Genomic DNA, 16,661 nt, shown 5'->3' with positions numbered 1-16,661 from the left:
TCCTGTCTGAATTGAGAGATGACTGACAGAGGGACAAACGCTACCAAAGGGGGAGGGAGGAAGAGAAAAAAGTAGAAACAAATAGAAACATAACCCCAAAACAATTCTAAAAACTAGTCCTGTCAACTGAACGTGTTATTTTGTAATACATTTTTTTATATAAATATATTTTTAAAATTAATAAATACTTTTATTAAAAAAATAAAAATAAAATGTAATAATAATAAAGACAAAATTAATTAGGGTCATTCCATGTCAACCCCACATCTTTACGACGGAACGATACAGGTCCTTGAAAATGAACATTCCAAAATAAAAGTTTATTAAGAACCAAAATATAAAAAATCATATTGCAATATCTCTAATATTTCTTGAACTTTGGAAAGAAAAATATTTATGGCACTCAGACAGGTATGTTCAATGCAGTTGTTTTGACAGAATGAAACCAGATCCACTTCTAGTTTCAAAATTATTTGTTCTTCAGACATTTTTTTTTTTTTTTTAAGAAAAGCAGCATTATATTTTTGAAAAGTGACCCACGTTTGGTTTTTGAGCATTGCAATTTGGAAATGTGTACAATTTAACAATTTACTCTTGGAGCCATATTTGTCAAATTTATTGTGAAGAGGAAAATGCCTTGAAAATTAACATTTAAAAAGGAACGTTTGTTAAGACCCAATATATTATATATAAATAAGAGGCATTAAGTTATTTTTTATATTTTTTATATTGAGTAACAGGGATATAAACTTTGAAGATAAAAAAATTGAAAAGTGTTGTTTCCCCATTTTTTAAATGGTCACCATTGGCACATAATGCAACAAAGATTGTTGAAGTCAAAAGGTTTTACTTACAGACCTAAACTCTGTGTAAAAGTAACATTAGGATGCTGCCATCTTTCTGAAGCCATTTGTAACCCACTGTAATTTGGCTCTGAATTTCTGGTGAAAATTGCCATTTTGACTCCCCTCTACAAAATAGTGGACTACTCAGTAAACATTCATCCACGACATTTAATATTTGGCTTTCATCACAAAATATTTTTTATCTGTCTTAAGAAAAAATATTAGCAAAATCAAAAATTTAAGCAGGGTACCTCTAGTTGACTTGACATGGGATGACCCATATCATATTGTGCACTTAATTCAGTGCAAACAGCAAAAAAAAAAAACACTAATTGCATCCACTGCACAATCCTTTAAAACATAATGCCTCTTGACTTGAAAGTGCTTAGCAGACTGTAATGGTTTCTTGTTTCATGCCACAACAGATTATTTCATGACAAAGCTGGTGATTTTTAGCATGAGACAGACATAAAGCCCCAATACAGCAGTTGAACCAGCTGTTTTCCTATAGAGCTGGTATTTTCCCCAACTCTTTCCAATGCCAGAGACCCTCTAATACTCAACGTAATTGTAAGCCTGACAAGGGGTGTGTCTTATACTCATTCCTACAGGCTCTAATTATGTGTCATCTTGCCTCTAGCTTTATATACCAAACAGACTTTTGTGTTGCATGTATGCAGACCCTTCAATTCACAATGTCCTTTTCCGAGACACTATAACAGTCAATCCACATCCTGCATATTACACATATTTGGCTTTCCAAATAAAACACAAATCATCATTAAATCGCAACAAGGTCTTTAGCCGCAAGCTTTTCCAGCAACAGTGACTGGATCATCACGTTCAGCCTAATTTATACATGATTATCTATGCTTCAGGAAATTTAATCCTGCCCTGTTGAAATATGTTCTTAGGGTCATTGTAGCCCACACTAACTCACTTTTAAGTTTTCTTTGATGTACTAAAAACTCATTTTAATTTTAATTGTAAATTTTTTTTTGCAGTCAAAGGTAGCACAGCATGCAATAATCTGTACACACAGAAAGTTCACCATGGAAAGAAAAGGCCTAATTAAATGCTACATATCCAAATATATCCCTCTCTGGTCTAAGGGTTCACAATTAATCATCCAAGGCTATTTCATATGCAATGACACCTAAAATCAGAGGACATTATATCATTCATGAATTCAAATGATTTGTGCTGTATTATTCCTCACGTTATATGGCTAAATGTGTTCATGAATAATTCTAAACGCATAATCAAACCATTAAAAGGCTGCAAAATGGGCAGGTTTCGTTTTCTTGTAAAATTCATGCCATTTTCCTTACCATTGTCCTCCACGGTGAAACTAAAGACGTCACTGGTGGCATTGTTCTCATCCTTCAGGATATAGCAGATCTTCAGATCATCTATGTCAGCTGAGGACACACACAAAAACAAAACTGTAGCATAAAACTGTGCAATGCAAAAATGTATTATTCATTCAGAAGAAAAATTATCTCGAAGCGATCTATGAATTTGTTTGTATTTATGATGATCTACAAACCCTAGAGCAAAACCCTCAAGATCAAATTGCTCTATAAGCCGATCAACTTAAAAATATCTGCATTATAATTCAAAGAGCATGCTTGATTTTGCACAAAAAAAAAAAAAAAAAAAAACGTGTGGGTAAAAGGATTTTTAGGTTTTAATGAGTCCAGGAGAGAATTTTCACAAAAGCAGCAGGGAGTGAGTCACAAAACAATCAGCAAAACAGGTGACAAGCTGTTACATAATGACAGGTGAGAACGAGAATTTTAAACACAGACCCAGACTTCCCTACATCTGGTCTGTCCCATCTCTCAAATTAGACCCCTGAACCACTTCTGCATTGATACACAGTGGTTAGGTTACGGTGTACCATGATCAACCTGGCTCTCTCTTCCCCTTGCTCTGACCCACTTCTTTAAATTATTGATATCAGTGGAAGAAGCCTCATAAAAATGTAAACCTGTGATTCTTTATGCATGGATGAAACCGCTTTTCATATTGAAAATAAAATGTCTTCTTTCATCACCAGCACTCACTCTCATCGTAAAATATTTAGCAAATGCCAAAGAGCAAGCGGTAGCAGAATATGGGGAAAGGGCAAAGTAAATAAAGAGAAGTGATTGTCCCTTCTGCTTCACTGCTCATACTGATGAGGTCAAGTCAGGTTTGCCAGATCTCTCCCTCTCTCCCCATCTCTCACTTCTGCTTCTTCCAACATCTGGGACACCTTTCAGACTAAGTTAGCCTGACATGGATTTCACATCTTCTCACTATGGCTCTCATTTTTGAATGAGTGCATTAATACTTTAGAAGCCATGAACCGGTGCTGATTAATACAGTTTGTTTCTAAACAAAATTCTTATTCTGGCTGTACAAAAGGATATTTTTAAAATTGAAAACAGTTTACAGATTTAATAACTCTGTAATATCTTTCATTGAAATTTAAAACTTATATAGGTTATAAAAAAATATATAATTGTATATATAAAATTACATTTGTACAAAATTACCTAATGTGTAATTTCTCAAAAAAGAAATCTATTTGAAGAGCAAGGAGTATGTAAACTTATTAAAAAAATTACAAAACAAAGTATCCTAACGTTGAGTATTTAAACAGAAAATTTATGTTTGAGTGTGTAATAGACAGGGCTGTTTATCTGAACAATGAAGCATGAGCGCAAAACTCATGCTGCTGGTACGACCCAGTCAAGATGCTTAAAACCCCCAAAGATTACAAGTCTGTATGTTATAGCTAGCAGCGAAAAAATTACACCCCTTCACCTCTATCTCTTTTTAAAATGTGGTTTGCCTGTAACTAGTAACTCCTTTCTAACTACAGGAACTTAGAAGGCAAAAGTATGAGAACTTAATAATTGAAAGGAGATGTGTGAACGCTCTAGTTGTCTCATAAAGAATTTAAGCCAAAGGCTAAAAGACAAACACATCTTACAGCCTGCGCTTTTGGCAAAAGGCAAAGTGTCTGTTTTGTTATGGAACATACATTATTTCAAGCATTAATAAGACCAGAGAACCTGTCCTGAACATGTCGGGTACATAAATTTTCTTAAAGAGACAATTCTGACATGCATATCTTCAAATTACGGTTTTACAGAGCATAACACTGCACAGTTCAGTTTACAAATGTAAAAATGTGATCAAAGGTGATAAGAACATCTCTGATGACACATTACCTTGTGTGAAGATGCTGATTGAGTCATTCCCTCTGTCCAGGCTTATCAGGTAGCCATGCTCTGGCTGTGTGGTAATGTGAAAAACCAAAGCCTCTGGGCTGCTGTCTCTGTCCACTGCCTTCAGGACTGTGCTTGTGATCTGATAACCTAAGTGACCTGCGGACAACACTTTTAAAGTTGGTGCACCTTTGTTAACCACAATCTGTGGCACACCGTTGTCCACTGACACAATGGTAATCTTCATGGTCTGAGGCCTTTGGGTCTCAAAAATGGTATCAGGAAAGACAAAAAAATCTGAATGGGTGCCATCAGTGACTGTAAAAGAAAAGCTGTCCTTGTCCGACTCTGTGCCATCATGCTTGTAGCTGATCGTATTCTCATTCAGGTCCTGCTTTGTGAACGAAGTCACCTGTCGACTGTTATTGAAGAGCAGTTTGCCGTGAATGGGTAGCTGGGTGACTGTAAACTTGAGAAGGTGCTCAGGTGTGTCTTGGTCCTCAACAGTCAACTCAAAGGGCGTAATGAGTTTGGTCTGTCCCTCGGTCACTTGAAGGTCATGAATGGTGAGTACTGGCTTTTTATTGTCAACATCAACAATTGAAACACGGAACGTGCGGAACACAGGGTTGTAGCCATCGGTCACCTCAAACTCAAAGCTGTCCATCTTGACTTCATCATCGGCAGTATGAATGTAGTAGATCTTGCTTCCGGCCAGCTGTAACTGGGTAAAAGACACAATAGGCATGCCTGGTGAATCCGTGTTTTCCAAATGCCCTCTCACCGGGGCTCTTGTGATGGTGAAGACTAAGTTCTCATCAGGGCTATTGAGATCACTAGTGCTAAGGAGGTTTGTTGTGAGTGTAACTTTGCCACCTTCTTTAAGAGACACCCCTTTGCTGATGACATCAGGAAACACCATGTCAATGCTGCCCACAGTAATATAGAAGTATCTGTCAATAAGAGGATTTATGCCATCTGTAACATCAAACTTTATAAGGTCTCGAATGCCTTCCTGTCCATTGTGAGTGTACAAAATGAGACCCTTGTTCACCTCGTTTTGTGTAAAGTTCATGCTAACGGTTATGTTCTCTAGAGAACCAGCAGATCTTTTCTTCACATCTCCTGCTGATTTTCTATGAAGGAAGCCCTGGCCGGGCCCATAGCGAATGATGAAAGTAAGAGACTCATCATCGGAGTCCAGATCAGTGGCTTTTAGTACTTTACTGTTTATCTGTTTTGTCTCACCAATCTCGATTTCAAGTCCATCATTAACAGAAAGCCTTGGTGTTTCATCATCCACAGGGATAATCATGATCATGATGGTGGCCTCAGCTGAATGTTTCCCATCTGTAAGAAGAACATCAAACTTGTCTTCAGTGGTTTCCGAATCATCATGTTCATAAATTATGCTAGAGGCTTCCTTGATCTGTTCCACAGTGAAATTTGTGATTGGGACAGAGCCACTAGCAAGCTGATTGAGGATGAACCCATGATTTGGGGGTTTGGTGATGATAAACGTCAGTTTTTCTGTAGGAACATCAGCATCCACTCCATTCAAGAGTGGCGTGTCAATGATAACATTCATGCCCTCCATTACTACAAACTCTCGCATAAAGATCTCAGGTTTTTCATCATTGGTGGGAATAATTATAATTGGAAAGAACTGTCTCTCTGAGAAGTTTACACCATCTGAACATCTAAATGTGAACCTGTCCTCCACTGGCTCGACTCCTTTGTGGATGCTTTGGACATAATGAATATGACCTTCATTCACATCTCTGATGGTCAAAGCACTTACTGCCGTTCCGGACCTTGACTTTTCAGAGCCTGGTGCTGGAGAGATGTTCTCCACGTATCCTGATGTAGGCTGAACAATGATGGTGCACAGGATGTCCTCAATTGGTGTGTCTGCATCCTCAACCTTAATATGATGCCTACCAATTGTGTTTTTATCCCCCTCAAAGACAGTAAAGGTAGGGCCAACTGTGACCACTGGAATCTGGTTATCTACAGGCAGAATGGTGACGTGAACACGGACTCCGTTTACTCGGTTACCCCCTACAGTCCACTCATCAGACATGTCAGAGAGGGTCAAGTTGAAAAAGTCTTCAATCGAAAGGAGACCAATCTCACCGCTGGTGTGAGCATACACAACCAGACCACTGATGATATCAGCTTGGGTGAATCTGCTTGAGGAAACTCCACTCACCAGAATTTCTCCAAACTTAGGGACTTCTTCCACAATGAATGTCAACCTCAGGTCATCAGTGTCTTCATCTTTTCCCTGGATAACACTGGTGGTCATTTCTGTGGCACCATTTTCCAGCACGTCCAAGCGAGAGCCAAAGGTGCCCATTGTGAGGCTGAGAATTGGGGTTTCATCATCAATAAGCTTTACCCCTACCTTCACAGTGATTGTTAAAACATGAACACCATCACTAACATCTAATTTAAAAGAGTCACTTGTTGTTTCATCTCCATTGTGGATATATGACACTTTGCCATCAGAGATATCCATCAAATTGAAACTATTTCCTTTTATTAAGTCAGTAAATGTATGCTGAACATGGCCGTGCTGTGGAGTTTGACTTAATGTGAATGAAATTTGCTTACTGTCAGTGTCAAGGTCATTTGCGTCGAGTTCAGCACTCGTGATGATATGCACTCCTCTCTCAAGGACTGTGAATCCAGTGTTTGTTATCTGTGGGGGTTTGTTGTTCACAGGCTGCAGGAAAATTGTAAAAACTCCATTAGCACTGTTTCCAGCAGTGTCCTCTACTGTGAAATGGAACTGCACCACATGTGGTGTGATGCCAAGCTCAAGGTCTGGTGGGCTGTAGGAAATCTTATGATGGTTAATTTGCGCTTGGGTAAATTCTGTTACGTCAGTATTGGGGCTGTCAGTCAAAACAATAGACCCGAATTGAATGGGATTATTCTCATCTGTGTCGGTTGGCAGTTGAGTTACTGTATACTTCAGGTCACGGTCTTCAGAGTCCAAGTCAGTGTAACGAAGAACATTCTTGTTGAAATGAGTCAGCTGGTACTCATGTACTGTCGTCTGCAAAGTAGTGCCTGGGAACAGCACGGGTGGAATATCATCAATAGGTAAAATTTTAATAACGAAGGAATTCTCTCCCGATTGGTTGGGAGGATCGGCATCATCTTGTACTCTAAAAACGAACTGATCAGTAACTGCCTCTGTGATGTGTGGACCTATGTGCCTATAGAAGAGCTTTTCATCTGTAATGTCTTTCTGGAGCCACTGTGTCACTACTTTCTCATACACACCATCTTCTGCATTAAATTTCCAGGAGGATGGGTCCTCAGGTGCTTCAGATTGCCTCAACACGACCTCGCCAATAGCAGAAAATGGAAGCTGGATTGTAAATTTAATGGTTGAATCCTCAGAGTCGATGTCTGCTGCACTGAGCATGAGCAGTGAGATGGGCACCATCTGATTTTTGAATAAAATCAACCCAGTGTTTGCATTTATGATGGGTGGCTCATCATCGGTGGGTACAATTGTGATGGGGAACAAAAACTCAACTTCATTCTTGCCATCTGACATTCTGAATATTATATTATCACTGTATGTGTCACTGCCATCATGCTGGTAAACCACAATGCCGACCTCCAGATCAGCCGGTGTAAAATACTTCCTGTTGGTGCCCAGAACAGTTAAGTGACCGTGACGCAGACCGTCAACCACCTTTATCCTCACACTGTCCAGGTTGTCTTCATCACTTATTTCTAAATTGTTCTGAGTAAACAAAGACCTAGACTGGCCTTCATATAAAAGCTGGCCAGTATTCTTAGTGACTACTGGCACTAATGTATTCATGGGCTTCACAACAATCATGAATGCAAAAGGATCTGAAATGCCACCGTCTGTGTCTATGACCTCAAACTCTATCTGAAAGATCCTCTCGGTATCCGAGTCCAAAGAGGGAGGTTTGTAAGCTATTTTCAAATCTTTGAGATCCCTTTGATAAAAGGATGTGATAGGTAAATTCCTATCATCTGTACTCACAATATATCCCTCCTCAAAGGACAGAGGAGAAGTAATGTTGAAAATGAGATCATCGGGATTTGATTGTGTATCCTCCGCAGCCAACATCTCAGGAGTTAAAGCCGTCATAACAAACTGATCCACTTCCATCATCATCATAGCCACAAAACTCGGTTTGGGGGGAGTGTTTTCTTCACCCTCTTTTATCCGAATCATCACATGGAAAAACTCTTGTTTCAGTAAATTATTTTCTTTGCTCCGTAGCTCCACAACCATTGGGATGTAATCTTTATTGGGGGACTTGTGGGTAGATGTATGCTCATAGCGGATATCAGATTTGAGAAACAGATCACAATCCATCATTTTCTCCAGTTTGCTCTCATCAACAACTTTACCATATCTAGGAAGCGCACTGCTGGCTGCCAGTGACGTTACCTCACATTTTACTGAGGTTTTATCATAGGTGAAGTCTAAAACCTTTCTGCCGATTGGATTACTAGTCCCATGCAGTTTATCAACATTAAGAGGCATGTTCTTAGTAACAATCTCCAGTTGTGTGAAAACAACCTCCACCTCTAGCATAAAGGGGATGATAATAGTTTCAGTCTGAGTGTCATACCTGAGTTGCAGCTTCACCCTGTCACTCGCAGGGCTCCTAGAACCGAGATGAGAGTACCTCACATCGTTAGGACCAAATTCACACGGGAACTTTTTAGGAGACACATGTCCCGGTCTCTGAGACAGCGGATCATTATCCAGAACGGTAATACTGCACCTGTCTCCAGGCTGAACTTCAATGACCAAGTCGTTGATCGGATCGATGTAAACAGATCTCCCGAAAGGCACGTGTATGCCGTTGTTTGCCACCAGTATCGCGTCCTCGGAGAGCTCTGGCGTGTAAGCGTACGACAATCCGTGCGTTTCAACTCCTCGCGCAGAACTACCTGTCAATGAAAGCAAGAGAATGAGAAATCTATGAAGTTCCATGCTGCACGCGCAGTGTAGACAGCCACAGGGGGTTCTTGGGCAAATGAAATATCCAAATGGAGCTCGATGGGGTTTTCCGCTCTTATGCTTTATATCCGGGAGGGAAGAGGAGACAAATACAGAAAGTTGAGAAATCCCACACACGCGCCAGGATGCTCGCGCGGCATTCCCACAGAGTCAGCGCGAGCTCAGTTTTAACTTGTGCATGGATGGCAGCAGAAGGACACGCCCACAGGCTGATTCTATTGGACGGAGCCTTGCATTCCCACTTTCGCAGGTGATGTTCTCAGAGGATTTGACGATCTTCTGTAGTTGTGTTGTAGCCTACATCTGACAGGCGTGTCTGGGTACAAGTGTAACTCTCTACATTTCTTACAATATATATTTAAGTTGTAAAAGCTTCTTTTTACCCCTTGGATATCCAGTATTTTTTATTATTATTTGTTTGTTTGTTTATTCATGCTGTCTATAGTTGCAATGCATTTGAATTTAATCTTGTATTCATTACTATGTTATATTAATGTATTGCTATTATGAAACATCAAAATAACTGCTTACAGGTTTTCCCGTGTAACGTAAATGACAACGATTAGTATTAGCAATATCAAGGTGATGGATCAATTCCCCGGGAATGCAAGAAGTGATAAATGCAATGTAAGATGCTTTGGACATAGAAAGGAGTGAGCAAGATGAATAACATTTACCTTAAACTCAGATGAAGAAGAAGAGTTAATCCCAGAGTTTTTATTGTAAGAGTCTTTACCTGCCTCAGGGACCCTGATTAATATTTTACTTAGAAATTAGGCCCACTCAATCACTGTTCCTCAAATACCTGTAACCCCCAGGATACAGAAACCATTTAAGAGTTAATATAAGCAATACATACTCACAGTGTCACTGGGAGCCATAAAATACTTGATCCAATCTATGAGGTCAGGGCATAGCTGAAATAAAAAAATTTGACTGAATTGAAGTATTGAATATTTAAAATATGTAATGAACATTACTTCATTAAAGTGCCTATATAAAAGCACTAAAGACTGTTCTTGATTCTGCTGATGAATATATTTTAGTAAAAAAGATACAACTCATTTCAACCCCCCATATATATATATATATATATATATATATATATTTTTTTTTTTTTTTTTTTTTTCATATAATTGGCAATTTGAATATGTGTAAAATAATTAATATTGCGGTATAGTATATAAATGTATAAATCTGAATTAATTTCAAATTATACTCATGTCCTTTTTTTACTGTATAACTAATTAATACTATTAAATGATGCTAATACTGTCAGGGTATATTTTTTCCTTATGCCAAAGATGGACAGTAAAATTGTACTGTGTGTAGTCTGTGAGAAAAGAAGAAACATTTTTAAATAATTAAACAATCAAACAACCTTTTCTCTACAGTTTGAGATTTTCTGGGGAAGACACTTTAGACAATTTGTTTTTCTTGCTTAAAGAAAAATGCTGGATGGAGAAGAAAGGCGAGAGTTTTCTGAAGTTCATCGGGACACATGTTTTTTTTAATTACAACATGACAGACTACAGTCAGTTTTCACGTGTGCTCTCTGAGAATGACTGTTTCCCACAAACCTTCAAACCTGTAATCAATCATCTGTTCAGGCACCATAAAAACTCCTGATGGCTTGACTGAGCTACAGTCTTGGTATTTTCTCTCCCCATCTCAGTTTTTCAATTAAATTTTTTGTCTCAGTGTAGCCCGGGGAAAATACGACCACTTTATTGGTGAAGGTAGACAGAATCAATCAGACCTCTAATCTCTGTGATCAAGAATATAACAAACTTTGTCCAAAGGGACAAAAGTGCCTTGAAAAGTCTGCAGTGCTGCAAAAAGTGGGGCACTTAAAAATACAGAAAAGAAACAAAAATGCATTTAAAAAAAAAATTGTTTTTTAAAAAAAGTGTTTAAACTGATTTTTAAACAATAAGCAATTTAGGTACTAAAACTGATGCAATCATGCCTTGAGCTGTCCAATGACAAAACACACAACGAGTGACAAAAACATTTATTTGTTTGATATCTTAGAAGGTTTATTATTTATTTATTTTTTTTAATTTTTTTTTACAGTGCAATTAATTTTTATACAGACATGACATGCAAATACATGTGAAAAAAGGCAGCCCACTCCTATTAAAGTTCACAGCTGTTAAACATCCGTTCTCAGGTTCCTTCTGTTATCCTGTGGTGACCGTCTGTCATCTGGAATAACTGCAGACTGAGAAAAGTACAGAATTACAATACATTTGCCCACTTGTCAGACACTGACAATTTCGCTGAATGAGTCATAAATCAAACCAGTTTAAAACCAGACTTTCTGAATAACATTTATTTCAAAATCTGCTCTTTCTTTGCAATTTCTTTGCAAGGAAATGTGTGGCATCAACCACGAGATCTTCTTGTGCAGGTGTTCACGTTCTCTCATTTACAAATTATGCTGGATAACATGATCATCAGGTTCTTCACAAATTTGTGGAGTTTTATTCATCTCTCTTTATCTCTTGCATATAGTACAGATGAACACAGGTAAGATTATTAAAGACACAAATAAGCCACAATGCTTCTGGTAGAAGCTGCACCACAGTTAAAAAATATCTATCAGTTTAACGGTTAAATGTGCATCTTTCAAACGTACAAACTAGCAAATGTCATCTAAAGGATTTGTGAGAGTTAACATTACAGTGCATTTTCTGAAAGGTCGCTTGTTCCTCTTGAGGACTGTTGCCATTTCTGTCACAGATGTTTGAAGGGAAGGGAAATATTCTCAAGCCAGAACTCGTTGTCTAAATGCTCGTTTAACATGATATGTTTTTCAGCTAAAGACATGAAGATGGTGGGAAAGATGTTACTCACCGTTAGAGCTTTAGCTTCAAATTAAAACTTTTTTTTGGAGCTAAATTATTGACAATTATTGAAACAGCTGTCCTGCTGACGGCTCAAGTCAGAGGAGAAATGTGTTTGCTCTGAGGAATAACAGCTGCCATTATAGTGGCAGCATCCAACAATAAAAAATAAAGAAATATTATTATATAATTAAAATGATATACACAGGCCTTAAAATGTACATTTTGCCACATATGAAATAGCATGTATTTTAAAATCATAGTTATGATATACAATTAATAATTAATAAAATTGAAATGAGATAAAAAAATCTAAATTATGTCATAATTACATAAGTCAAAAATACAAGATAAAAGTCACACTTATGAGATGCTAGGTTAGGCTATAATTATAATATTTGGCTTCAAACATACTTTTTATGGAAGACCATTTCTGACACATGAGAAAAATGTAAAAAAAAATGCTTTGGCAAATCTTTATATATATATAAAGTCATAATTATGAGATAACATCATAGTTATGACATTAAATGTTATAATTATGACATACAGTGTATGTTAAAATGACAAGATAAGAAGTATGACATTCTAGGTCATAATTAGCATATTCAGCATCATACATGCTTTTTGTGGAAGACACATTTGAAGGGGTGGGGGTTATGCTTAAAAGACATAATTATGAGATAAAAGTAATAATTATCATATAAAAAGATGAAAGTATAATATCATAAGTCATTGTTGGCTTAATATGAACTATCATATAAAGGCCTATGAGCTTCATCAATCCTATATAAGCCTTTATATGATTGGCTGCTTTTTAATTATTTATTTAACACATTAAAACAATCTGAACTTGATTTAAATGATTGACAGTCACAGATCTGACCAAATATAACACTTAGCAATAAAATTCAGAGATGTAACACTATGACATATGAAAAAGACATTTAACAATTGACTTGCCCACCCCTCCCTGAAAATAAAAGAAATAAATAAAAAACAAATAAAATATATACATATTTAGGGTTTAGACACATGAGACATCTTAGACTTCATATTCACTCTTAAGGAGACAAAGCATGTTTGACATTATAATTATCTCTTTATACCATTTTTTTCAATCAATGCAAGAAAAGAACCCCATATTTTCATATACAGATCAGGGCGTCCTCCTGAGACTCCAAATATTACATTTTCATAGCCAGCAATATTGGACATGAGTTCTAGCCATTCATCAAAAGAAGAGCGTTTAACAGATTTCCAATGTTTTAGAATGACTCTACATGCAGACACCACAGATAGACGGCACCACTGCCTTTGCTGCCCGCATCTTCTGTTAAAATACCCAGCATACAGAGAGCAGGATTTATGTGTAACTGTAGGCTGAAAATGTTATTAACAAAATGCACAATGCAAATCCACAGTTCTTTAACCTTATCACAGTCATACAACATATGAACCACAGTACCACTGTCGGTGTTACATCGCCAGCACAGGTCGTCATCTCTCAATTTAAGTCTAGCCATCCTGCTTAGTCCAGTAACACCTGTATAGTTTATCAGTTCAGAATGAATTTCAATGACACAATTCTGCCATTTAGATACAACCTGCTTCCATATTTCATCCTTTGATTGTTCCCTCCAGATCTCTTTCCCATGCCATTTTAAGTTCATTTAAATTGGGTGAATTAACATCACTAATTAAGGCACAGAAAGCTGAACAGCCTCCTTTTTTTGTTTATATGTTGGTGGGTCGGGGGAATTTTTAATGGTTGCAAAGAGAGAATGTCTTATTTGCAGGTATTTCTAAAAGTCATTATTCGGCAGGTTATACTTTTGTTTCAAATTGTTAAATGAGACCACATGTGCTCCTTCGTAAAGATGATCCAAGAACCATATCCCTTTACTGGCCCACTGTGTCCAGCAGAAAGGCTTCTTATCTATTTGTAATTTAGTATTATACCAGATCGAGGCTCTAGATGTCAGCCATGGGGTTTGTTTGAAGTTTTGGTGATACAATTTCCAACTTTCTCTAACAAACCTCAGAACAGGGTACTGGTCGGGAAAACTGTGTCAAGAAAGCCTCTGTTGGAAAATGATTGGATGCTTCTTACGCCTTCATTGGAAAATTTAAAAAAGAGGATGCTTACATTTAAGCAGAATTTCGCATATTTTTAGTACAGATTTTTTTTGTTTACATTTTTCTTTAAATTACTTTTTTTTTTTTTTTTGCTGAAAAAAAACAACAACAACAACAATTTAAAAGAATATAATAAAACACAACACATAAAAAAAAAACACATGGAGAAATATAGCAAACCTCTAGAAGTTACTTAACAGGGATCGCATTTTGGAGAGGCTATGCTCTGACATTTTAGGCTAATTTTCTGTATTAGTGTTGCTGGCAGGAGCGGGCGGAGGAGTAATTAGTATAATTAATCAATTGTTACTTGTTTACCCTTTTTATAAATGTCACACTATGTGGTAAATATTTATATATTTTTCTCAGAAATTCCAGAACAGCCCTCATTAGTGCCTCATTTGCACTTTAGTTTCTATATTGTACTCTGTCACTAAACGTGCACGAGCGCTTGTTAACTGACTGATATCATTATTTCAACGAGCGCTGCTGAAGTTCAAGGACAAGTACCAACCCAAGCCCCTTCCGGTCACTGTTAAAAAGTAAGTTTTATATTTAATAGACAGTCAAAAGGCCCGTATGAGTCAGTGAGGTGTAATAGTGTACATGCGAGTGGTGTGTCACCTGCTGCTTATTACCGCGGCTAATTTTCAAAAGTAACCCGCGGGAGAGAGAAAACTCTCATACTCCGGCTTGTTTGAGAGATTAATTGAGTGTTACATAAAGAGTTCAGATTGTAGGGGTTGAGAAGTACAGACCTCATCAGCTCTATGGCAGCCAGTTATAATTGGGCATCATTTCAGCTTCTTGGCAAATGTCCAAATCCTCGTGCAATAAGGTGGATGATCCAGAAGAGGGCACTGTTGTATTATTGTCTAGCCTTCACTAATAGGTCAAAGAATAGTAACGTTTCAGCTGATTACAGTATTGATGCAAAAAATAGCAGAGTTTCAAGGTGTATTACAGTGTCAGGTTGAAACTGAAAGAATAGGCTTGAACAAGAGTGGAGAAGAATCAAGGAAGGTGAAGGACAGAAACAAATGTTTGTCTTTCGTGTATGTTCAGGCCCTGTCGATGAAAGGTCACTTGGATTTCCATTGGAAACAGGTTATCTAAAATTAGATCTAATGCTGGCCATAGAGGGTGGATGGATAGATACATTGGTATCAGGAGAGGCCACAGGCGAAGATCTGCTCAACCAGAGGGGACTGTGCCACACCAGTGGGCTAATAGTTTCTAAAATCACTATCTGAGAGAATGAAATAGCGTTTTTAGGTCAGACCATCACACTGAATCTGACTGTGGTGATTGAGAGAGAATCCAGCTTCCAGAAATGATTGGGTAAAGCTTTTTAAAATGATGCCGTGGGAGAAGGTCAGATCTGCAAATTTAGTCGTGATGGAGGAGGAAAGACAATTATAAAGGACTGCAGTGGAGTTCATTATATTCCTTGGCTTATCTCAAATGCTAACATGTAGATAAGAAGGAAAATGTTTGAGATTTGCCACAAATTAGGTTATCCATGAAATTGGATCTTGAGTCAAAAAGATATAAACCGAGCCTATCTAAACAAATAACATCCATGAATGTTACATTTTCATAACTTTATTGAATGAATCGCAATATGGCCAGGTGAAAAGATTTCATAAATGGTTTACCCTTCCGGCGATAACCTCCAAGTGTTTCTTGTAGTCATTTGTTATATTTTTGTAACTCTGACAATGCATATGATAATCACTTGAATATTTATAGTGTAAAAATAACTGTAAAACATATTTATAAAAAAAAAAGACATTCCTGCAGTTGTTTTGCCATTTCCACAACACAAAACGATTTATTTTTTTGTTTGTCTGCTCTTTTTATTTATTTATTAACTTATAATGTCAGTAAAAAGCTTGAGATAAAATCTGGTGCGTGATGAAAATCAAGTTAAATATCTTTTTAGTAAATATCTGTATTTTTATAGCATGAAAATGGTTAATATGCATTTTTCAAAAGATTATGACCATGCCATGGCCATTTTAACAACACAAAACAAATCTCTAATTATTATTATAATTTATTAATTTTTTTTGCATGTTTATAAAAAAACTTGAGTTGAAAAAAAAGACAGGTGAAACATTAAGAAAATTCATAAAAGAAAATTCAGGATAAAGAATGCCACGTAATATCAAAGAATGTGTTTATTATGCTTAATCTTTTTATATTTTCATTACTTTAAGGAAAAAAAGAAAAGAAAAAGAAAACCTTTACAATTATTGTAGGCTGTTATGTGCTTGAATAAGTTTAATTCACCTACACCTCTTCGCTGCTATCCCATAATTCATAGATATAAGTCACATGTAAAATATGTGGCTCTAGTTATTCTTATTTAAAAGCTAGCATGAAAAGCAAAAAAGTGCTGTTTAATTTTCAAACACTCCTATTGATGCCATTCTGAAAATTGCCTACACTGTAAAAAATTACAGTGAATTTAACGGTAAAAGACTGTAAAAATGCTACAGTAAAAACCTGTTAAATGGTTAACGGTAAATTCCCCTACTATATGCGGTGAAGAACCATATTAAACTTTACATGT

The 16,661-nt window shown here is 37.0% G+C and overlaps 1 protein-coding gene across 2 annotated transcripts in view; it reads right to left on the bottom strand.

Moving 5' to 3' along the window:
- Positions 1 to 9,263, bottom strand: part of frem2a (FRAS1 related extracellular matrix 2a) — a 56,308-nt gene extending 47,045 nt beyond the window's left edge. For both annotated transcript variants that reach the window (XM_052566967.1, XM_052566968.1), the window contains exons 1-2: positions 4,070 to 9,263; positions 2,177 to 2,266 (exon numbers count right to left, since the gene is read on the bottom strand). In XM_052566967.1, the coding sequence (XP_052422927.1) occupies positions 2,177 to 2,266; positions 4,070 to 9,068 (5,089 nt within the window). In that variant the 5' untranslated portion in view covers positions 9,069 to 9,263. The remainder of the gene's footprint in view (positions 1 to 2,176; positions 2,267 to 4,069) is intronic.
- Positions 9,264 to 16,661: the final 7,398 nt, after the last annotated feature.

Source organism: Carassius gibelio, chromosome B10 (genome assembly GCF_023724105.1).
Source record: "Carassius gibelio isolate Cgi1373 ecotype wild population from Czech Republic chromosome B10, carGib1.2-hapl.c, whole genome shotgun sequence".
NCBI classification, from domain to species: Eukaryota; Metazoa; Chordata; class Actinopteri; order Cypriniformes; family Cyprinidae; genus Carassius; species Carassius gibelio.
This window is presented reverse-complemented; position numbering and strand designations above follow the sequence as displayed.